Source organism: Saccostrea echinata, unplaced genomic scaffold (assembly GCF_033153115.1).
Source record: "Saccostrea echinata isolate AGI-Se365-2 ecotype Australia unplaced genomic scaffold, CSIRO_AGI_Sech_v1 ptg000030l, whole genome shotgun sequence".
In the NCBI taxonomy this organism is placed as follows: Eukaryota; Metazoa; Mollusca; class Bivalvia; order Ostreida; family Ostreidae; genus Saccostrea; species Saccostrea echinata.
Genome location: NW_026889779.1, coordinates 34,546,950 through 34,572,723, shown reverse-complemented (window position 1 = coordinate 34,572,723; position 25,774 = coordinate 34,546,950). Strand labels below are relative to the sequence as shown.

The 25,774-nt window shown below is 36.2% G+C and overlaps 1 protein-coding gene across 1 annotated transcript in view; it reads right to left on the bottom strand.

Annotated features, from left to right (window-relative positions):
- Positions 1 to 23,935, bottom strand: part of LOC133197763 (uncharacterized) — a 33,169-nt gene extending 9,234 nt beyond the window's left edge. The window contains exons 1-4 of the mRNA XM_061333965.1: positions 23,644 to 23,935; positions 22,871 to 23,126; positions 21,458 to 21,648; positions 17,058 to 17,144 (exon numbers count right to left, since the gene is read on the bottom strand). Coding sequence (XP_061189949.1) covers positions 17,058 to 17,144; positions 21,458 to 21,648; positions 22,871 to 23,126; positions 23,644 to 23,858 — 749 coding nt within the window. The 5' untranslated portion in view covers positions 23,859 to 23,935. The remainder of the gene's footprint in view (positions 1 to 17,057; positions 17,145 to 21,457; positions 21,649 to 22,870; positions 23,127 to 23,643) is intronic.
- Between the last annotated feature and the right edge of the window lie 1,839 nt (positions 23,936 to 25,774).

Sequence of the window (25,774 nt, the reverse complement as noted above, 5' to 3'; positions counted from 1 at the left end):
ATTTGAAATCAAATACATTTGATACATATATTTATTACTACGAAAATGTTAATGATTCAATAATTTGTTGTATAATGGTTATAATGTAGTTTAAATATTGTACAGGCTAGCAGTCTCTTAAAGACAAAAAGGAAAATGACATGAAAAATTAATTTAAATTTCAACGAGTACTCGACTTTCATTTGACTAAAGCCTCTGACTGTGTGACTTAGCTGTTCGAGTAAAATTAACATCGCTATTTATCATTTATAAGTTGTACAGTTTTTTTTTTTATTTTAAATGAGAAATTTCAATTTCTTTTGGATAGGTGTGACTGCCATCTGATAACTGAAATTTGATACCAAGCATGACCATATTTGCCAGAAGAGCATCTGTTTGGAGATGACGAAGAATAAGCAGCATAGTGAAATTTAAACAGTCACACAAGGATAAAAGTCCTTCCATCTAGGATTATGGACACATCAGGCCTTAATACATTAAGAACTTGTAATATATGTATTTTTACAAAAAAATTTAGAGAGAACTGCTATTTTGGCATATACAGCAACAAATGTTAACATATGTGCATATTTCAAATGACTTCAGTGCTAAGGGCATGTACATGAACGAGGATTGTTAGAAAAGTTTGCGGACACATTGATTTAAGGAAAATTTACTGTGCACTTTGAAAAAATGACCTGTCTGAAGAAATAATTTTTTAATAGCTCGGTGCTCTCCAAGACTTTCAATGACATTGCAATTCTCAACTTTGTGTTTTCGCATTTATCATCTATAATTAGCGATGAAACAGTCATAACCCCTCTAATTTAATTCAAAATTTTGCAACACACCCTCTTTGAATATTGTAGCGACATGTAAAATATCATTAATTTTTTTGCACTACAACAGTGCAATTTTTTATTTCAAGAAATTGGTCTGATTTCAATATAGCTTTGATTACAAATAGACAACTCTAAGATACATAATTCTTTTTATCTTTTTAGCTCTTGTGAGCCAAAGGCTCAAAGAGCTAATGCTATGGCCATTTGTGCGGTGTACGTAAACTCTTTAGCTCACCTGAGCTGAAAGCTTAAGTGAGCTTTTCTGATCACCAGTTGTCCGTCGTCTGTCCGTCTGTAAACTTTTCATATTTTTGTCTTCTTCTCAAGAACCACTGAGCCAAATTTAACCAAAGTTGGTACACAGCATCCTTGGGTGAAGGGGAGTTTGTTAAAATGAAGGACCAACCCCCTTTACAAGGGGAGATAATCAAGAGAAGAAAAAAATAGGGTGGGGTCATTAAAAAAATCTTCTCAAGAACCACAGGGCCAGAAAAGCTGAAAGTTATGTGGAAGCATCCTGGGGTAGTGTAGATTCTAAATTCTTCAAATCATGGCCCCCAGGGGTAGGGCGGGGCCACAATAGGGAATCAAAGTTTTACATTGAAATATATAGGCAAAATCTTTAAAAATCTTCTTCTCAAGAACCACTGGGCCAGAAAAACTGAAACATATGTGGAATCATCCTGGGGTAGTGTAGATTCTAATTTTTCAAATCGTGGCCCCCGGGGTTAGGGTGGGGCCGCAATAAGTATTACAAGGGAGGGAGGGTCTGGTGAAGAACAGCAGGGCCAAAGTAACTCAGGTGAGCGTTGTGGCCCATGGGCCTCTTGTTAGAATATGGGCCATAACTCAAGAACCCCTTGGCCAATTATTGTCAAATTTGTCACAGTGTATCCATGGCCCAAGGGCTCCCATTTATAGTAAACTTAGGGTTGTGACCCTTAAACAAGGGGAGATAATTAGGTAAATAAAACCAAAAGTACTGGTTGCTAAAAAATCATCTTCTCGAGAACAACTGGGCAGATTATCACCAAACTTTCACAAAAGGATGAGGATACATTGTAGATTAAAATTTGCACAGGGAATCGCTCTGGGACAAAGGGCTTGGTCTCAAAGTCACTTCAAATTTGACCAAAAATTACATTTATTAAAATGTTGATATTTTGCTTACTATAAGGACTAGGATCATCAAATCTTGTCAGTTGATGCATCTAAGGACCTCGTATCATGTTGACTCAAAAGTAGTTCATGGTTACCTACTTTTTAAATTTTGCAGCTATTCTTTTTCAAAATGATTCAGAAGCATATTTTGAACAGTTTCAGGCCTATTATCATCAAACTTTTTCAGTTGACAAATGACAGAATGAGACCACTATTCTTTAAATTTGCTTGTTGTGTCTTAGGCTCATAATTCACATTATATCTACTGCAATCAACTTCAATGGATTCAAATATTTTTAATGAATTCTTATTAAAAAAAATTACTTGAATATATGTGTAATATACATGTACATGTAAAAGATTATTTTAACATGTTCAAAAATTTAAATATATGTGTCTTTTTCCCCCCTTGTAAAACATTTGAATAAATGAACCCAAGAAGTACAGTAAAACCATTTTTTCTCAATTTCAACTGGACCAAGATTAAACATCAAGATATCCAATGACTCCAGATAACCATGCAGGGTAAAAAACTTAAAGAATAAGGGGTTGGGAGTACCAACTCACTTCACCATATAAATGGTACATGTATTTAGATATCGGTTTTTGAGATAATGAAGTTTAACTTTTAAGTTAAAGGCTAAAAAAGATGTTATGTTAAAATTTTCCACAAGTGACACCGTGTCTTACTGAAATCATCCCTGTGCATTTCTTGTAAGAGTATTTTTCTACTTACTGATTGTCAAAGAATGGATATCCTCAATCAGTAACACATTTGGATTACTTACTATGTAGTTATGCTGTGTAAATGTTTTGTCAAGCAATTATTTTGACAGTGATGTAGCAAAACACTGATGATTCTGTAGTATGACACGTGTTACTAACATGATTGCATCAAAGATGTTAGATGAATAGAAAAGTCTAGAAATTAAAAATCAAAAGTCAAAGTTCAAGAAATGAGGGTCTGGGAGTATTAGTGTTTTGGATACAATTTCAGGAGTACTGTTGGAGAGAGTACACTCCAGATTCAGAGTTCCGGAGATGAGGTCTCTTGATATTTGGGTCAAAGAAGAAAGAGAATGTTAGCAAAGTTGACAATCTAAACAGAAACATGTAACCTTTAGGTGGAAATTAAACAAATATTTATCCTTTTATTACGACGTCAACTTACAAGCTAAGAAGGAAGACCCACTCGTTGCTTTGCAACGAGCTTTGCTCTAGTTCTTATTATTCTTTTTTTTTTTTCCTAGACGCCAACTTTGAGACCTCATATCTCGCTCATTTCTCAACGGATTTTGCTCAAATGTGCAGGGTTTATAGACGTTACAAAACTCTATCAGAATGCTGTCAAACATTTCAAAAATCCACTTCCGCTTTTGGGTTATTTCCCTTTAAATGAAAATTTAGGGGGCTTCATTTCCAGACAAAGGCTCAGAGACTACAAGAGCTGGAGTAGAAATTTTACCGAATTTAAATAATAGAAGCATTGAAGTTGTGCACATCGGTTTTTGTTTTTCAATTTCTGTATTCAAAATGGCGCTAGAGAGGGGTCAAAAATTAGAACGCCTAAAAGACCGAAAATTTACACATATTTTCTTTTTTATCTTCTAAACTAAAAATATTTTGATAAAACATGTAGAATAAAAGTTCTGCACAATTTTAAGGCCTTTCATTTGAGACCACTAAAAAGGGTCTGGCCCCTAAAATTAGGGATCTGGGGCCCTTTAAAGTTTTTGCTTTATAACTCAAAAACGGTAAATATTTCGAAATAGCTGCCGCAAATAAAGTTGTTCTTTAACATCTTATTAATCTCATGAAAACGTTATTTTGCTTGAGTCTTGTGTTCTAAATGAGCTAGAAGCATAACACATATACAGGTAAGTGTTTTCATTCAGCAAGTAAACAAGAGCTCTTTATGCGTGTAATTAAGATAAACTTACTATAAATAATAAACCTTGCTACATTAGATGCTAATATTCTTTAGAATCAAGTTCTTGAAGTATTTTGTGCTTTATTTCCAAATTATTTACTGACAACTTTCCCTTTTATTTCGTTTGTTTTCAAATTTGGATAAACCAGTCTACTAAACAGGGAAAAAAAGAGATAACCTTTTCTTCTCATCATATAAAAACAAACAATAAAGTTAGAAAATAAAACAAAACTTTAAACATAGACTATTCACAGCCAGTAAGTACACGCCTTTTACATTCACCTTGTGTGTTTACAATTATGTAACCCCTCCCTCGATAGCGCGTGGCAAAGAAGGTCACCGAGGATCAATCGGCGTGTGAACCAGCGACCTAAGGTCATACACAAAACAAACCATAGAATGGTCATTCCAAATACATTTTAACTAAGTGATGAGTGGATAAATATGTTGAATCTTTCAGATTATTTCATATCTTTGATTAAGTCGCTAGTACATTTCAATTTATATTTTATTCGCTGAATTACAAGAAAGTTGCATATTTATTCTTATAAACATTGCATTGTTGAGATAATTGCGCTTTGTGGAAAATTACTTTAAAATAATTTCGAATCTTTCATATGATTTCGTCTTACTGTTTAATTATCACTCGCTCGTTTTAATCAGCTAGTCTTAACTGCCTTTCACTTATTCACTTCAAATTCAATGCATTTTGAATGCCGAAAAGACCACTTTGTTTGCGTATTAAAGAAACAGTTTATTTATCTCTCTGTTATTATTTAACGAGTTGCTATTTCTTTCATGAACATTAAACAGGATATATATAATTATCACGATAAATGTATGTTGAGGTCACATTTTTAATTGTCAGGAAAATCGAAAATAAAATTAAGTACTTTTGAGTTTGTATTATTTTCTTCCTAACGTACAATATTATTCCATACAAAATATTAGGTCGGACGCAAGTAACCCAAATCTTTCACTTGTATTTGAAAATTCTATCGAGCGTCGAATGAATTTTACCCGTTCAAAAGTGTACCAAAAAAAACCCCTTCCTATGCAGTTTTCTTTGGGAATCAATTGGCTTAGATAGTCTACTCCGACATGTGTGGACAAAACTCACGCATTGAGAAGCCATACATTTCAAACTCTTGGTCAGTGCATGTGAAGATCACGCATGGCAATTAGTGTCTGGAAAACGAAGTATGTTTTATAAGTGATTTGACAGGTTAAGATTTGTTCTCATTCCAAATTAAATACAAACCCGTTATTTTCTTTGTTATTTTATACCGTCAGTTATATCAGATAGATTGTGTTTTAAAAACGTGTTGTTTAGGAAGATTAATCTTATGCATTTGTTTTATTTCATTATAATAAAATGAATTTACCCATGACACGAATTACTTGTACATGCATGTAAGTACGCGTAAATGCGGTTTAATTTGTTTATGTGGAAGAGCGCCCAGAATAAATACACTTCGAACTCTGGAATTTCCCTATTTTACTGTTTAAATCATAGGTCCGCTCAGCTGACGAGTTGTTTTAATAACGGTAATAAATTATATTCAAGTCCTGGCCAGCGATCGTTACGGTTGGTGACATTGCAATTAAACAGGTCGGTACTAAGGTACTAAGATACTAACGGGTATATATATTTTCACCTAATATGTTTTCATTAAGTGTTTTCATAAGAAGTAAATTGCTGGAGGATATCATGTTCTCCCTGATCACATCGATAGCGTGTAGAAACAGCGGTATATGAACATACGCTTTTGTGTACAAAGCAAACGTGTAAACCAAAAGGATGAGAGAAAAACGACGAAATAAAAACATTTCTCTATTTACTGAAATTATTGTCTTTAGACAGAAAAAAATAAATGATTATCCGCCTGAGAACATGTGAAAATTATACCCAAGTACAATGTAACGAAGGATTTTGGGTTTAATCCCGAGTACGCAATTATAGCAATGATGTGTACATGGACATGCAGAATAGCGCTTTTTTTTATCCTTCGTCCATGTGTTCCTCCTTAACGGAAAAAATTATCAGTAAATTATATTATACCGAACGAGGTTGAAAAATGCCGAACTTTATTTCTTAAAATTAACAGCAATTATCCAACTTTTCTCATATCACTGTAAAAATGCCCTAAAAACTAAAACCGTCTGGTTTGACTTTGTCAACGCGTTTTAGATCGGCTTTGAGATTTTTATTAAATGTCGCTTATTCTACAAGTCCTTATAATGAAAGAAAACACTGGCAGATTTAGAGGAGGTTCAGGGGGCCTGCCCCCACTGGCGGATTTAAGGGGGCGTGAGGGCGCACGCCCCCCCCCCCCTAAAATTTTCAAAATATGACGTGACTAATATTAATAATGCCATACTTTGGTTTTATAATTAATGGTCAATTAAAAAATGGTAATTTTATTTTATGACCAAGTATCGGTTTTCTTAAAAAAAGTCTCCCGATTTCGTTTGAAGGGTAAACAGCACTTGTCAATTTCCTATCATGATGCAAGAAAAAATACTGCAATATTTAAGGTATCCGACCCATAATAGCCTCAGATTCAGTGAATTTGAATGTATAACAGATATATATTGGCTAAATACTCAGTATAAGTAGACATAATCTTCATGTTTTAGTATCAATATGTAAGAGCGGAATGTGTCCTAATTTTTGACCTTGTCCTGTCCTTGAAGAGTTATCCCCCTTTGCTTTTAATTAATAAAAATCAATTCTAAAGAAATCTATCTCGTAAAACTTTAGTTTTCAATCGCTTTTCTATTCCTTGTAATTGAATACATCTTTCCACCACAGCATTTTTGGATATGCTTAGTTTTTAATTTTTTTAATTTTTAAAAATTTGCGTGTCCCCATAAACATCAATGCAATCTTCATTAATTAATTGCTGCTTAGGTAATTATATTTTTGAAAATTTCTCTTGGTAAATCCTTTACTACTCTAAAATGCTTTGAATTAATAAAGTATTTAATACAGGATGGATATTTAAGGTTAGAAAATTAGGTCCTAATAAGGGTCGGATACCTTAAAGGCTGGTCGAAGGTAAATAACACTCGGCAAACCTCGGCTGATTCCGTCACCTTCATCCAGATGAGGTACGAATCGGCCGAGGTGTACAGAGTGAGGTAAATAAATGAATTTAAAATCAGACGGTCTACGTTACAAACCTATCCACTGATTGATGTATTTATTTATCAAATGGTGTAACTATGCAGTAATTTACTTACATAGATACAAGACTTTTTTTTAACGTCAGGATATAGGTTAGGATGGTCACAGTGTAACTTCGACCACCTGGTTAATTTCGACCGTTCATAAATACCTTAAAATAATTTGTTTATAACCCATTATAGTGTACACACATCTGTTTTATGCAGAAAGAAAATGCATTTTTTATATACAAATCAATGTCGATAATAATAGGCGAAATTTATTTCTTCACTGGAAAATTACATCCAAGAAGAAACTTTATCGCCCGAAAAATTAAGGACGAGTATTTTTAAACCATTGCGGGGAATTATCAGTTTATCACCTCTGAAAATATCTTGTATATACAGAAAGACACAGTGGATATTCCTGGCGTGAAATTTATCAACTATGTTTAAATTTGCAATTAAATTCATACCTTTTAAATTTATAGTATTTAGTTTTTACAAATAAAATGCAAATCAGCTGAACAGAAATCGGCCGAAGTTACCCTTTGCATGAATACGGCGTCAGCAGGTAACTCAGTTCGACCAATGAAAATGACGCAATGCTATTTGTTACCAGAAAAAAATCATGACCACCGTCCGTATAAAAAAGTATTAGGATAAGTATTATGTACAAGAATACTCCGTAGAAACTAGTTCTATAACCGTGTGACGGTACATATTGTCGTTTTGTACATATTGTCGTCGGCGACAATATGTACCTACCCTCACTGCACATATTGTCGTCCATCGGTACATATTGTCGCCGGCGACAATATGTACCGAGACGAGCCTTATTTTCCTCCTGCATAATGGACGACAAAATGTACTGTCAAGCACCAGCACATATTGTCGTCGGCGACAGTATGTACAGTCAAGGTCGGTATATATTGTCGTCGATACATTGTTTTGACGAATATTTACTTGAGAAAAGAAAGAGAAATTGACAAACAGACACACGCACGGAGGGGGACAGACAGCATTACTCGCAATACGGTAGGGAGAAAACTTTCTGGTCAGAAAATTGTGTCCAGGATTGATGTACATCACTGTGAAATATCAAGATACCGTAATTCTTGAGATATCTAATAAATCAGCTAATCTTTTTTTCTTGTAATATATAATTGGAGATTGAATACAGGTATTTATTTTTGTTCAGTAGTAATATTATTTGGAAATTATTCTTATATACGATCATATGCCGATATAATATTATAAATATAATTTATTGTTAATCATAATATAAGAATAACGCAAAAAATAACATTTTTAGATCACCTGAACTGGAAGTTCAAGTGAGCTTTACTGATCACATTTTGTCTGATCGTCCGTCTGTTTGTTATCTATTCATAATTTCAGCTTCTTTTCAGGAACACATTTTTACAACAAACAAACAAAAACAAAATCAATTTTGTTCAAGTCATGACCCCAGGTGTAATGTGAGCCACAATGGGTGATCAAAATTTTACATAGGAATATATACGGAAAATCTTTAGAAATCTTCTCAAACACCAAAGACAGATGTAGCATCCCCCCCCCCCTCGCTTGGTGGTTTGATTTTTTTTTTTTTTTTTTTTTTTTTTTTTTTTTGCTTTGGTAATTTTTGTTTGTTTAACTTGTATATACTATATACTTATTCCACATGTAAAATTTCATAATTAAATAATAAAGTTAACATATACAATAACACTGATGGACGACAATATGCGCAGTGAGGGAAGGTACACATTGTCGCCGGCGACAATATGAACAGGACGACAAAATGTACCGTCAAAATCATGCTGCATGAAATAGCAAACGAGACACGTCAGTGTGATTCTCACACCAATAACATTCACAAAACTACCAAAAAACAGCAAAAGACATCTTTAAACAACAAATATCTTTGGGGCGACAATATGTACAGTGAGGGTGAGGCACATAATGTCGCCAGCGACAATATGTACATATGTAACTTTTCAGTCGGCGACAATATGTACAGATGGACGACAATATGTGCAGTGAGGGTAGGTACATATTGTCGCCGACGACAATATGTACAAAACGACAATATGTACCGTCACAAACCGTGAAAAAATCATCTGTTTTGTTTACATGCGGTTTAGATGCCTGCGCATATATATACATGTACATTTGTAGCATGCCTTGACAAAGCGGTAAATCAGTCTCTAGGCAGCTGGTGCACTTAATGTCTTCAAATTAGGTACATTTTGAAAATTACTTTTTTTTCTTTTTGTCAGCATTTTTTCACAAACTTTTATGTTTTACAACAGAATAATTTAAATTAATATATATTTTTAAATTCGAGATGACGCGAATAATTTCATTTATATTTGCACATCGATCGAAAATACCCCGTGTGCGGTCGAAGTTACCCAACACACATATCTTGTAAATCGAACACATTTATTTTATATCATGACGAATAACACATATAATACAATTTAATCTGAACAGTAAAAGGTATTCCGAAGGAAAAAAGATCCAGTAAAAGTTGAGCGTAATACATGTAATAGGCAGTGACATACTTGAACAAATCTAAATATAAAAAAATAATCGGTCGAAATCACACCACCCTACCCTACAGTGTATCTGTCATATATGCATAATACTTATAAAAACAAACGTTGCAATATTTAATTTTTCAATATTCAGATATTCTTTATGTATATCATTGTGCTTCGTTTATTTCATACTGCTATAAAGGGAACTGCACGTTACAGCGAGTTTGTTTATTTTGTTTCGTTGGCTGCGGTGGAGATACATGTGTAGGTCAGTGAATGGAATTTAAAATAAAACCCACTTTTTGGAATAACATTAGAGTTACATACAAATATCAGGTTGACTAGCATCCTTGCTGAAATAACAATGATTCAGAACGACTTCTAAGATACACGAAGTTCGGAGATTCACGAAGTTCGGAGATACACAAAGTTTCTGCTTTCTCAAGAGTAAATTTGAAATAAAAATTATCGAATGGTTAATAAATTTGTGCATTATTCTTAAGCAGACGTGAAATTCCTACAAAGACTTTAGAGTATTGTAAGTTACAAACTAAATTCATATCTTATAGGCTTTTGTGTAAAGGAAGTAGGCTAATCAATACCACTATTTTTGTGTCTGGTTTTACTGACTCTTAAAATTCACGTAAACCCAGGAGCTTCCGGGGGCTTCGCGCCCTGGGCCACCACCAGGGCTTCGCCTTGGACCCACGGGGGGCCTTAAGGCGGTCCCCAGACTCCCTGCCTGAACGAAGTTATCCACGCCCCCCCCCCCCCATCATAAATCCTGTATCCGCCCATGGCGCCCTTTTGTATTCAAATTATTTACATTTGCAAATATTTTTCTTAGATGAACCTATAGAAGAGAAAATATGTTCAATTCTGTATGAACTTATTAGGGGGTCAGAGGTCATGGCGTGACCGAATCACACAGCGAGACGATATCTTGTCTACATATTTCTGTCACAGTGACACTGGTTTCGGAACTTCTGAACCGTCAAAGCGATGAAAAAGATAAAATTATTGAAACATATATTTTTTTTTCGTTCAACAAATGATCGTTAGATCTTTCTTCGGTGTGAAAAATGTTTCTAATTAGCCTAAAATCACGCTTACCTTTTTAACCCGAAATTCCTTTGAAGGTATGTAAACTGAAGACGATAGCACCGCTTTTGACTTTATATATAAAGAACTCGTACAATAATAGTAAGATAATTCCCAGTAGCGATCATTGTTTTTTCATTATGAACAGATATTTCCTGAACTGGACTGCTAAACATCAATGTAAGTATTCAAATGTTGGAGCGAGGCGAACTCTCAAGACCAAACAACTTCTAGGTCATTGCGCGTCACAACATAGCAATACGGCGGGCCGTTCGTGTAATAAATGCAGTTCTATTCAGAATATTCGTCTCAAATGTAAATAAAAGTAATAAACAACAATGTTAAAAAGTTCACTGGGAATTGAACTTGGTTGGTACGTGATCAAATCTTCTGAGAAGCCCTTCGGGCTTCACAGGATTTGATCACGTGACCAACCAAGTTCATTTCCCAGAGAACTTTTTAACATTGTTGTTTATTTCTTAAATATACACAAGATTTAATAAATCAATTTATTATGTGGCTTTGGGCCCATACCCCGACACAAAACTGGTCGGGCCCCCTTTTCAAGATTCCTGTATCCGCCACTGAAAAAGAATGTGTTGTTCTCTTGGATGTCGATATCTGAGTTATGTTTTATTTAAACACCTAGTCTAATATATCATGGGCGCCCATAATAGGACGATTATTTGTTTTTAGCTCACCTGAGCCAAAGGCTCAAGTGAGCTTTTCTGATCAAAATTAGTCCGTTGTCTGTCGTCTTTGGCGTTGTCGTCGTTGTCGTCGTCGTTGGCGTAAACTTTTCACAATTTCAACTTCTTCTCCAGAACTACTAGGCCAATTTCAACCAAACTTGGCACAGAGTATCCTTGGGTGAAGGGGATTCAAGTTTGTTCAAATGAAGGGCCACGCCCTCTTTCAAGGGGAGATAATAAAGAATTAGTGAAAAATTAATAACATATTTTAAAAATCTTCTCCTCAAGAACCACAAAGCCAGGGAAATTGAAACTCATGTGGAAGCATCCTCAGGTAGTGTAGATTTAAATTTATTCAAATCATGACCTCCCGGGGTAGGGCGGGGCCACAATGGAGGATCAAAGTTTTACATAGAAATATATAGGAAAAACCTTTAAATATCTTCTTCTCAAGAACAGGAAAGCCCTAATTGGTCATATTTATATGAAAGCATCCTCAGGTAGTGGAGATTCAAATTTGTCCAAATCATGACCCCAGGGGGTAGGGCTGGGCCACAATGGAGGATCAAACTTTTGCATAGAAATATATAGGAAAAACCTTCAAAAACCTTCTTTTCAACAACAGCAAAGCCATGATAAGTTATATTTATATGGAAGCATCCTCAGGTAGTTTAGATTCAAGTTTGTTCAAATCATGACCCCCGGGGGTAGGGCGGGGCCACAATGGAGGATCAAACTTTTGCATAGAAATATATAGGAAAAACTTTTAAAAATCTTCTTCTCGGGAACAGCAAAGCCCCAATTGGTCATATTTATATGGAAGCATCCTCAGGTAGTGTAGATCCAAGTTTGTTCAAATCATGACCCTTGGGGGTAGGGCGGGGCCACAATGGAGGATCAAAGTTAAACATAGAAATATATAGGAAAAACCTTTAAAAACCTTCATCTCAAGAACAGCAAAGCCATGATGAGTCATATTTATGTGGAAGCATCCTCAGGTAGTGTAGATTCAAATTTGTTCAAATCATGACCCCGGGGGATAGGGCGGGTCCACAATGGAGGATCGAAGTTTTGCATAGAAATATATAGGAAAAACTTTTAAAAATCTTCTTCTCGGGAACAGCAAAGCCCCAATTGGTCATATTTATATGGAAGCATCCTCAGGTAGTGTAGATCCAAGTTTGTTCAAATCATGACCCTTGGGGGTAGGGCGGGGCCACAATGGAGGATCAAAGTTAAACATAGAAATATATAGGAAAAACCTTTAAAAACCTTCATCTCAAGAACAGCAAAGCCATGATGAGTCATATTTATGTGGAAGCATCCTCAGGTAGTGTAGATTCAAATTTGTTCAAATCATGACCCCGGGGGATAGGGCGGGTCCACAATGGAGGATCGAAGTTTTACATAGAAATATATAGGAAAAATCTTTAAAAATCTTCTTCCCAGGAACAGCAAAGCCCTGATTGATCATATTTATGTGGAAGTATCTTCAGGTAGTATAGATTTAAGTTTGTTCAAATCATGGCCCCCTGGGGTAGGGCGGGGCCACAATGGAGAATCAATGTCTGAAATAGAAATATTATAGGAAGGTATCTTCTGATAAAGAACTGCAAAGCCATGATTAGTCATTTTGATATGGAAGCCTCTTCAGGTAGTGTAGATTCAAGTTTGACCCCCGGGGATAGGGATGGGCCACAATGGGGGATCAAAAATTTCTTACATAGAAACATATTGGAAAATATCTTCTTCTCAAGAAATGAAAATCATGTTTAGTCATTTTGATATGGAAGCATCCTCAGGTAGTGTAAAATTCAATTTTTTTCTTTCAAATGATAACCCCCAGGGGTAGTTTGGGGCCCAATGGGGATTGAAAGTTTTACATAAGAACACATAGAAAAAATATGTCTTCTCAAGAAAAGAAAAGCTATGTTTAGTCATATTGATATGGAAGTTCCTCGGGTAGTGTAGATTCAAATTTGTTCAAATGATGACCTCTGGGATAGGAAGGAGCTACAATGGGGGATCAAAATTTTACAAATAAATATATGGGAAATTTTTTTTTAAAATCTTCTCAAGTACAACAAAGCCATTTGTTATATTGACATGGAAGCATCATCAGGTAGTTTAAAATTCACCCCCCCCTCCCAACCCCCAGTAATCTTTTCAATACTGAACTGATTTGTGTCTAGCTAATGTGCTCAGGTGAGCGATGTGGCCCATGGGCCTCTTGTTTAAAATAAAGTGGTTCTTACGGATGTTATAAAAAACCTTATAAACGGCTAAATAATTACATGTATTTAATTCATCTACTACAAATGTTTGTTTAGTTATTTGCTTTCATAATCTAACTTTTATAAATTAACACGAAAGTCGTGCGATCGTATACAAATACTCAGAAGCAATCTTTCATATTTAATGAACGTATAGGTGAATAAATTTCCTCTCATCACTATACGTAAACCCCCATCCTCGAAATAAATAGAATGTTTTCCTTCGCAGTCGGTTGGTCTTACCAGGTACATTTAAGTACAGGTGAGGATGGAGCTTTACAGAAGCAGGTGATGAATTCCGAGAGAAAGGCACTGCCTATTTTATATACATGTACATTCCTAGGGACCTGGTTTTCTGAACCGATCTCACTGTTATTCAAAGACCTAGTTAGAAATTCTCTCTCTCTCTCTCTCTGTCTCTCTCTCTCTCTGAAATGCAGGCCCGTCGATTGTAAAAAAAAAAAATAACAAAATAATTTCAATTTTTAATAAGTATCTCATCTCCCAAGCCAAAGACACAAGTAAGCTTTTGCTGTTCATAATTCTTCATCTTTGTTTGCTATCTTGGTGTATATAAGCATTATCGTCGTTGTTGTTCTAAACCTACTCGTAAATTTTTCTCATTTTTATCTTATCAAGAACCACTGGACCATAACAACGAAAATTAACACAGAATATTTTTGGTAAAGTTTTGTTCAAATGAAGGGCCACATCCTCTTTTAACGGATACATGTAGTAAAAATTAGATGGGGTCCAGGCGCAGATCAAGGAATTTTTTTCCACGGAGGGGGGGAGGGGATGCCAATAAAAAAAATATTTCAACCCAGAAATTTCTTGACGAGCCAAAAAAAAAAAAAAAAAAAACAACTCTTTTCCCAAACGTGAAAAACCTATTTCGTGTGTGTGTAGGGGGGGGGGGGGGGGTCATTGACTTTTAAAGCTTCATACCTAAGACTTTTCATACCATTTTATCACAGATCCGCGTTTTCGAGAAAGGGTCCGCTTTTTCTAGGGGGGGGGGGGGGGCATGGTCACATTTACTTGTTTAGTATATACATTTAACTGCCCCCCAACCCCCTCTAGATCCGCACATGGGGTCATTTGAAAATAGTATTCTCAAGAATCCCTGGACTAGAATGAGAAAATTTCCAACATAACATACATTCATTTTTTTTTTCAAATATTGATTCCAGGGAGAAAGTTTGGGCCGGAAAGAGTGTTCATAATTTTACATAGGAATTTATATATCCCCCCAAACGAAGTGTGTGGGTTTGGGGTGGGGGTGTTTTGAGTCTTTTGGAATCACACTGTCCGTCTGCCTAGCTGTCCGTCTGTACGTGATAGTTTGCCAAGGATATTATAACTTTGTTATGAAGAAACTGGAAGGTCATACTTGGTACAAAGATTACTAATGATCCGAAGGTGTGTCATAGTTTGATCCAACATCATTCCGGCAAGTTCAAGGTTACTGGAAAAAATAGCAAGTATCATACTTGATACAGGAATTACTTATGACAAAATTAAAGGGTTTGACACGACCTTCATCCAAGGTCATTCCTGTAAGTTCAAGGTCACTGACAGAAAAGTGTAAGATTACTGTATGTGCTATAATTTTGGAAGCTCATACTTGGAACAAAGATTGCTTATGATCCACCGGTTTGAGATAACATAGTACTAGATTGGCAGAAGAAGTGGCAAAATTCGTGCCTGGATTATAAATTTATAAGGGGTGGGAGGAACAAAGGAAACTTTTTCTCAGATTGCTTGAGATGGGTTTGTCCTGATGTTGAACAAAGGTTTTTCCGGCAAGTTCAAGGTCACTGGCAGATAAATATTATTTTTTTCCCATGCTATAACTTTGTAATATAAAATCACTGGAAGCTTTTACTTGATACAGAGATTGCTTATGATCCAAGAATGTGTTTTGACCTTGATCCAAGGTCTTTCTGGCAAGTTCAAAGTCACTGACAGAAAAGTGCAATATTCTTTTTCAGGTATATCTTTGTCATTGAGTATCACTGGAAGCTCATAATTTGTTCAAAGGTTGTTTTTGACCTTAACATAGGTCATTTAGGAAAGTTCAAGGTCACTGATATAATAAGTGTAAAATTCAAAAAGGTCTAGTCGCCCAAGTGGCGCAGTGGTAAGAGTGTCTGCTCTAGAGTCGTGGATTAAGGAGTTGATCCTTACGTCGCAGGTTCGAATCCCACTGAGGGACGCAGAAACTGATCCTTCGGATGAGACCGTACAAACTGAGGTCCCGTCTGGCAGTAGGTGCTGGCACGAAAAAGATCCCTCACTGCTCAATGGCCATGTGTGCCAAGTATAGGTCAAAATTTGCAGATCTCCATCGGCAAATGGTGGCGTCTCCATATGATTGAAAAATTCTCGAAAGGGACGTTAAACAACATACAAACAAATAAACAAAAAGGTCTATAATTTTGTAATAGAAAAAAATTGCATGCATTTGCATTTCACTGAAAAGATGATAAATATATCATCCAGAGTGTGTAATGGCCTTGGCTTAAATTCGAGGTCACTTAGAATATGATGTTTTGGATGAATAGTCTGAAAGAATACGTGACTGTGAATTTTTTTTATGTCGGTGACATAAAGATGGTGTTTGCTCTTAACAAGCTGCAGAATGTGTTATGGCTTGACGCAAGGTTATTTGGACAAGTTCAAGTTCACTGACAGGGGAATTTTACATTCCTTTACTGTCTTTCTACTGTGGAAACATTGCAAGTTGATGCCCCTTACAGGATTGTTTATAACCTTAAAATGTTGCATGACCTTGACTCAAGGTCGCTCTGTCCTGTCTGGAGCTCCGACGGAAGACCTATTCGTTGCATTGCAACGAGCTCGACTCTAGTTAATAATCTTATTTATAGAACTTTTAAACACCAAGATTTTTTCCCGTTTGGCTTTTCGTCAATATCATGCATTCAAGCGCATTATAACAATCTTAAAATACAACAGACCTTGCATTCTAGAGACAATGTTATAAAAGTGTCATGAATTTTATCTGTTGTAAGTTTATACCAAAACCATTTTAAGGGCAGAACCTGGAATTTTTCCTAGGGGATATAAAAAGAAATACAACTCAGAAATTTGAGAAAACACACACACACACACACGCCAAAAAAATACACACGCCAAAACCTATATCATTTATTTAAACACTCTTAAAAATCCGGGGGTTGACCCCCTGAACCCCCCCCCCCGGACACACACACATACCGCCATCACTACACCTATACAAATGAATTTGACCAATTCATTAGAGTAATGATTTTGACGTTCGATCATGGTTTATGGAATTCACCGTGTGGAAATTTAGATATTCATACCGTCCATACACTTACAATACATTAGAAAGTTGATCTTCTCTCACCAGCCTTCGTATTAATGGTGTATTGCTACGGGGTTTTTCTCCCATTCCTTTGGAAAGCCTGAAAATCCAAGAGAAATTCAACTAAAAAGCAAATTAGTCGTAATGCAGATTTTTATTGATAAATAGAAAATATGTCAGAAAGACAATACGAAGCCCGGGTTCGATTCTGTTCCTAAGACTTGTAACATTAGTAACTGTTCCTTCGCCAACTGCCCGGCATTGGAAGCACAGGCACTTGTTTCGGTAATAAATTTTCATAGTCACAGGTCTTTCGGATATAACCTTCAAAACTTCGGTGTCTTGTCACGGTCTAGGCGTTGGTCCACAGGTATTCTTATATTCAAGATCAAGGTTCTTGGTCATGATATTCTGTTTTAGCTCACCTGAGCTGAAAGCTCAAGTGAGCTTTTCTGATCACCCGTTGTCCGTCGTCCGTCCATCCGTTTGTAAACTTTCCATATTTTCAACTTCTCATGAACCACTGGGCCAATTTTAACCAAACTTGGTACAAAGTATCCTTGGGTAAAGGGGAGTTTAAATTGTTAAAATAAAGGGCCAAGTCCCCTTACAAGGGGAGATAATCAAGAAAAGACAAAAATAGGGTGGGGTCATTAAAAAATCTTCTTCTCAAGAACCACTGGGCCAAAAAAGCTTCGGTGTCTTGTCACGGTCTAGGCGTTGGTACAAAATAGGGAATCCAAGTTTTACATTGAAATATATAGGAAAGATCTTTTAAAATCTTCTCAAGAACCACTGGGCCAGAAAAGCTGAAACTTATATGGAAGCATCCTGGGGTAGTGTAGATTCTAAATTGTTCAAATCAGGACCCCCGGGGGTAGGGCTGGGCCACAATAGGGAATCCAAGTTTTACATTGAAATATATAAGAAAAAATCTTTAAAAATCTTCTTTAAAAGAACCACTGGGCCAGAAAAGCTGAAACTTATACGGAAGCATCCTGGGGTAGTGTAGATTCTAAATTGTTCAAATCAGGACCCCCGGGGGTAGGGCGGGGCCACAATAGGGAATCCAAGTTTTACATTGAAATATATAAGAAAAAATCTTTAAAAATCTTCTTTAAAAGAACCACTGGGCCAGAAAAGCTGAAACTTATATGGAAGCATCCTGGTGTAGTGTAGATTCTAAATTGTTCAAATCATGACCCCTGGGGATAGGGCGGGGCCACAATGGGGAATCCAAGTTTTACATTGAAATATAAAGGAAAAATCATTTGTAGATTCTAAATTGTTCAAATCGTGACCCCCGCGGTAGGGTGGGGCCACAATAGGTATTACAAGGGAGGAAATCTGGTAAAGAACAGCATGGCCAAAGTTACTCAGGTGAGCGATGTGGCCCATGGGCCTCTTATTATACGCAACTTTTACTTTGTTCATACCCTCTCTAATCAAGAACAAAAGATTACTACAGGTCATTTAGTCAAGGTCAAAGTCTCTAGCATGTTTAATGTAATAGGCAAACTGTAAAAGCTCATTCCTGGCACAAAGGTAAGATATGTCGTGGTCCTAAACAAAGGCCATTTTGACAAAGTCAAGGTCAAAACTATTTGAATTACACTTAAGCCACAAAGAGGCGTGGTTTTTTTCTCTTTTAGAAATATAATTTGTTGTTTCATACATGAAAAACTTTAACGTCCGATGGTCAGGCCAAAGTCCGATGATCTCGCAAAAGTCCGATTGTCTGCTCAAAACCTCGGTTGTTTGGTGTGCTAAATTGAGATGGTCTGACATGCCCATACGAGTATTGAAATATGAAGATAACGAACAGTATTCAAGCTCAAAGTCCATTAAAACAATACAAATCTGGAGCAGCGCAAAACACGGACTTCCAAAAACACCAGAGAAGGGATCAGGTGCCATGGAGGAGCATCCCCTGCCGACCGGTCACATCCGCCGTGTGCTACTTGTCATGATCGGGTAAAAACAGAAAAATCCGTAGACATTCCAGTGTGTAAATAAGGCCTAACAATAAGTAGTGCAAATCACCTTTTATTCGCGAGAACTTTATATTGGCGTAATTACGCGAGACAGTGTGATCGCAAAAATTTCATTCTCGAGTATTTTAGTAATCTAATGATTAAATAGAGCAATAACCACAACGTGAAAATTTTGTCTCGCTAATAAAGAGACATTGACTTTCTCGCAAAAATAAGGTGTCGCGAAAATTTAGTGATCTACAGTATTTAATGTTAGTCAGCATTTGACATAATGATAGGTGTATTTGCTGACAAGGTCATTGTATCGACCATAAAACTTGCGAAATGGTGAGTTCAAACAAGACTGTTGATATCCCTGTTTCATCAACTTGTTTGTCAATAGCTTGCCTAGTTTTAGAAATTGTTTGTGTGTTGAGCATGCTCTTGCGTATCGAATCAACTGCGAGACAAAAAAAAACCATATGCAGGTGATAACTATATTGCTACATAAGTAAGGGAAGTTAACGATTGAAAAATTGAAGTCATCACGTTTACCATAAAGCTTTGTTGTTAGGTTACCATTAATGTCTTTTTCTAGTAAAATATCCAAATATGAAACAGATGTGACAGATTCTTTGGTATTTTTTATTTCAAGCTCACTGGGATATATCGAGTCGACATATGAATGGAAGTAACCATTGTTAACTGATTATACGTCGTCGATATATCTAATTATTATATAGTCTATAAATAGCCCCTATATAATCTATACAAATGCAAACAGTTCATAACACTACATATTCACCGGATTTGAAGCCGTATTCACCGGAGGGTCAGTGCGCGTGCAGTGGCATTGTGACGTCACAATCAATACCTCAAACAACGTTGAGCACAATGGTTGCAACGGTCGGTAGCTAGCTGAATATTTGAGCAGGAAAAATTGTTTCGCAAGTCTATGGCAGGATTATTTTCTTAACATTTCGATGTCTTACACACAGCGAAAGGAAAACACGGAAGATATAGGTTGTAATCTGGATATTTGATTATTTTTCTACGACAGAAGTTCGTTAATGAAAATGGATTCGTCAGGCAGCCTTCAATGTCTTATTCATTCAAATTTTGACTATATAATAAAACATTTATGGACTCTTTCGATGGTGAATATGGTTTGTTATTCACCAGAAAAATATCAATATTGACCGAGGCGAAGCCTCGGTCAATATTGATATTGTTTTCTGCTTCATATGAATACAAAAATACAAAGGTCTGCTAATAAGGGGGCGCAGTTGGTACCCATGGAAATTCCAACAGATTGTTGGAAGAATTAGTCCTCTCACACAATTGACTGATTCTGCTTACTGCTTGCACTCACCTGAGATACAAGGCTTAGTTCTTGCATTCCACTCCACTGATTATGGTTAGTCCTTGCACACTACTGGGGTGATTATGGGATAGCCTCGCATGTTACTTATGTCAAGTAAATGTTCAATGTCATTTTTTTTTTTTTTTACAGTTTTACCTTTTTAAAGGCTTACTTCATATATTTTCAAGTTACAGAGTTGCTGCTTTTCCGTTATTCAGTAACAATGGCTTATTCACATAACCAACAGAGCTCAAACGCAGCAAAAAGAATCAAATATGTTATTTCAAAATAAGTAACTAGTCGGAATTCGAAAGCAAACTGTCCGTGTAATTTCTGAAGTGACAAATATTTTATATTTACTAGAAAACACAGTAGGTTACCTGCTTGTTTCTCCTTGTTGATTTAAAGGTGGAGTGATAGTGGCCCTTATAATTCCTCTGATTTTAACAAGATTCGATAAAGCCTACACTTAATTTACACAAACTGATTTGTTTGTAGACATTCAATCAATTCGTTTGATAGACGTTTTATATTTCTCTGTTTTGTGTAATTTATCAACTTAAGAATGTTTGTCTTCTATTGCAAAGAAATTAGATCTATCCGGAGAGAGAGAGATCGAGAGAGATCACGTGCTGGTTAGGACTTGGTTGGAATACAGCTGGTCTAAATAATATGTTGAAGTACCAATTAAGTAATTTATTCAGAAACAGCCGACCGCACTACAATATGCTAGTATTTTAACCCAATGGATTAAAAATGCAACAAAACGAGGAAACCAATGACCAAAAATAATAATGGCATGTTAGGTGGGGTACCACTAGTATATATATAATTGCAAATTCTAATTAAGGAGATTTGAGTATATTTATGCCAAGCTACACAGCCCTTCAAGATATATTTTAAAAAGAAAAGACCTCGAAAATACACAAAAATCTCACTCCATACGTTTCCATGAAATTTCAACTTACGTTTCCATGAAATTTCGACTTGCATTGTATATTCATATTAATATTTACTCATTCATTCGTTTCGGGGACGGGGGTGGGGTGTCCATTTCTACACATTTGAGATTAGTACCTTTTCACCAGGAGTTTTTCTGGCTGGCTGTACGTTCGTTCACTCAGTTCATCATGATGGATGACTCCCCGGCTCTGCACAAAATCCCAGAACACGGCTTTCTGCCACTCCATGGGCTCAGGGTCATATCGCTGTCCAACTGATCGTACCATATCTGCTCTTTTCTCCAAAGTTGTAGAAGGGGGATCGATCTATGAATAATTTAAGAATTAAAAAAAGTCGATCTATATTATGCTCAACAAAAAAAGAAACGCATATTTTTTTACTCATCAAACAAATTTTGAAACATTACATGGAACAACTATCACTTTTATCATTTGTTTACATGTGACCTATTTAAAGAACAACATGGGCTTTTAAAGCCCAAGTGTCGAATTGTTTCGCTTGATTAATTATGTTTATGAAAAGAGCGTTTTGCAGGATTTCTTGTAAATTGGGGGTCTTTCCTCATTGATATTTTGGATTTAGGGAAACAATAAACACTTCTATGAAAGATTTAAAATTTTATTGCATGTTTGATGCTACAATGCCACGCCTAAACAAAGATGAACGCAACCGGGCTGTAACGATGCTACTAGCCGGAGCTACGCAACAGGAAGTTGCAACTGCATTTGGAGTACATCAATCGACTGTGCAGCAGTTAAACGTACGTCTCCACCGGCTAGAAAGCACGGATGACAGACCAAGAACTGGCCGTCCGCGGGTTACCACTCCCAGGCAGGACCGTCAGATCCACCCTCAGCATCTGCGCAATTCAGAACTGCTTTAGAAACTGCTGCTACTATTGCTGGACGAGGAAATCAGCGTATTTAAAATCCACTAATGCCGAGACGTCACCAGAGACGAATGGATTGGTTAAGACGGTATGACCCTAGAATTTCGGTCGCATGTGGCAAGGGTGTGCTCGGATTTTCTGCAGACGAACAACGTTCACCAGACCTTACTCCGATAGAACATCTATGGGATGAGCTGGATAAACGAGTTAGAGGCCGCCCCAATACATCAACCACCATCCAGGATCTAGAGCAGGCCTTGTTGCAGGAATGGAACAATATCCCTCAAGTTACTATCAACAAGCTTATTAATTCTATGACATGACGTGTTCAGGCTTCAATTGATGCGAACGGAGGAAATACGCGATATTGAAACTCACTGTAATACAGTTATTAAATTCTTACCTTGTATGGATCGAGAGAAGCTGTGGTTTTATTCTTAACTTTTCAATACATGTGCAACAACATGAGGCATGTTTGATTTTTATCACAAGACGCTTTACTGCATGTTTAATCTGAATATGCGTTTCTTCTTTGTTGAGTATATACCAGTATTAGGTACCGGTAATTTGACTGATTATCAACATATTTATTCGAAATACCGTGAGTTCGAATGGCATTGTGGTGTTTTTATGCAGACCTGTGGGAATTTAAGACAAGCCTCCTCCGCGGCAGCCGTGGATGTTGACGTCCATCGTACCCGCTGAGCTAACCTGTTTATCAAGTTTGAATCCATCAGGCCAAACTTAGTCCGATGAACACCAGCACTCTCTGGTCTCCCCATCACTTCTGAGCGAACTCTTCGGACACATTTACGGTCCACTGTCGGCTTTCGTAGGGAACATGTTATTTTACTCGGAGATGGACTTGCAGTAATTTCTTTAGGTTCCAAAAACCTCATCAAACAAAATATGAAAAACAAAATCATAACTTATTCATAGAAGACAAGTCATATCTGTCATATACATGTAAGACAAGTTACTCTTCAAGAATTTGGAAACAAGTAAACTCATGACACATTGTGTATTTAATACAATTGTAATTGTAAGCAGAACAGTGCTATACATGTGGGAGATTTTAGCAACGAGATTGATTTGCTTTCTCCATTTAGATCACTTCACTTCGCTTTACTGGTGTTACGACCCATGGAAGGTGAATCACCAAGTGTAACTTCCAAGTTCAGCACGGCTACAAGATCTTAAGATCGTGAATTCAGTCTCTGAACAAAGGTTATTACATTTCTCATTACATTATTATTACATAGCTTAAAATTTAACTTTTAAGTTAAAGCGACAGAATAAAGCTTTGCACGAATGAAAATATTGTTTAGGGATCTAGAGTTTCTAGTAACAATAACCTATGAGTTATACTAGTTAACGCAGTTCCTTGTAAATGGTGCGTTTGTTTCCTTACCGACCAGTGTTGATGCATTTTGTACCAAGTCCTAGTACAGGCCCCTCCTCGGGGTCCCGCTCTTGTTGTCTCTTGGGACCTACAGGTTCTATTGGGAACTGTCTGGGGGGCTGCTGGAGGGTTCCCTTGCACACAATGGAGGGGAGCTGGAGATAACGGACAGGACTATGGAAGGAAGCGGGGGCATAACATTGCTGGTAAGTTGTCATTGTCATCCTGCCTCCATTTGCAACGATTAACGCCGAAGGACAATTATTGTGACGTCGATACTCAAACCCTGATTGTGACGTCATAAATACACTAAAGTGTTAATTGTGACGTCGTCGCATTGTTGTAGATGTCAGGAACAAGCAAAATCTGAATAGAAAGCATGGGCCCTATATTTTTATCACACTATATTAAAAAAATCATAAGTATTTTCAGTGTTGGATTACTCAAGGGTAACACGATAATGGCATTATACCAGTTCGGTTCTCACATATCCATGTACTAACAAAATACCACCATACAGCTTATACTGAAAAAAAAAATGGAAATCTAAAGAATGACCATCACCAAATGTGAAGTGTAATGAATAAAGTTATGAAAATACCTCATAAAGCAAAGTTGTCATTTTTGGGGGGAAAATCAATATGTAAAAGAGATGTACTGGCATATCAAAAATATTCCTAGACTGAAACTTTCTAGAGAAATCTAAGTAAAAAAGTCAATATATTTAAAAAAGGGATCGTTAAAACAAGGATGGATCCAGGAATTTAGTAAACAAGGGTGGATTCAGGACTTTGATTGGCTATATAGAGGATATTCAATGTTTTGTATTTGGATATGGAATTTATTTATTTATTTCACGAGTGGGACAGGAAGCACGAATGAAAATATAAAAAATATATAAAAATTAATAAAATATCACAAAAATTTGTTTCACGAGTATCCAACTACAAAACATTGGATTTTCTGCTTATTACAGTCATTTTCCCCTTGCCTCTGTCTTTTAAGATTAACACAGTTTCATAGGCTGTGACGTTAGTTGAGCGGTTGAGAAGTCATACTTTAGCAATTATTGTGAGATTGAAAACATTGTAACATGAATTTTAGCAACATATTTGGGAAGAAATTGACAGTTTTAGTCTCTTTCAAGACGGTTTAGTTACTATCTCTATCTTATGACAGGCCAGAAATTATTTTTTACTTACTCTGATGTACTTTCACAGTGTGAGAGAATATCACTTTGATATCCTTTCACACTGTGAGAGAAAATCTATTTTATTCAATAAATAAATCACAGTATTTCACTGTAAAAAATGTAATAAAGTACGTTTTTTTAATCCTGTAAGGAAGCTCTAAACACTAACTAAAAGTGCTTTTTGGACTCAGAGAAAAATACATCATATAAAGGTGTGCATATTGAGATTATTCAGTTCATTTTCAACAAAGGGTACCTGCTTTATTTCTGCAGGAAGAATGTTCGAAGACAATGGACTATTCGTGAACAGAAATCACTGTTGTTTACTTACATTGGAAAAATTAATGGAAATAATGATTTCAATTACTTATTCTTGGTCTAATATAATACAATACAAATGTGTAATTAACAGTAATAATCATTTTCTCTTTCTTACTTCTAGGGGGGTCACCCTAGCTGCATAAAACTACCCCACAAGTAGAACTCTTTAGTGTGCAGTGTTTAGAGCTTCCTAAAAACAGTCAAATTTGATCTAACTTATAACTAAGAGATGATGTCTTCCTCTGATCTGTGGACTTTCATTCAATTTTAGATATAAATGAATATTCATGAGAAGAATGGAATCCATATCCATCTTTGATACTTGTAAAATTTAGTTCGGGAATAATCCAAATATTATGAATTTTACGACAGTATGTACAAGTAATGACATATTCTACATAATGTATTTATCTGATCTGAATACCCCCCCCCCTCCCCAATATTCAATAAAGGATAAATTATTAATGCTATCAACATCTAAATAAACCTTATATCTGATCTGAATAATTTATAAACTGTGCACAACTCAATTTGGCTACCATTCTTTTTATGACTCAAGTTTAAAACACATCACAATTTCTTGATATTTTCAAACAATATTCCCAAATTTGTTTACGAATTCGTGTT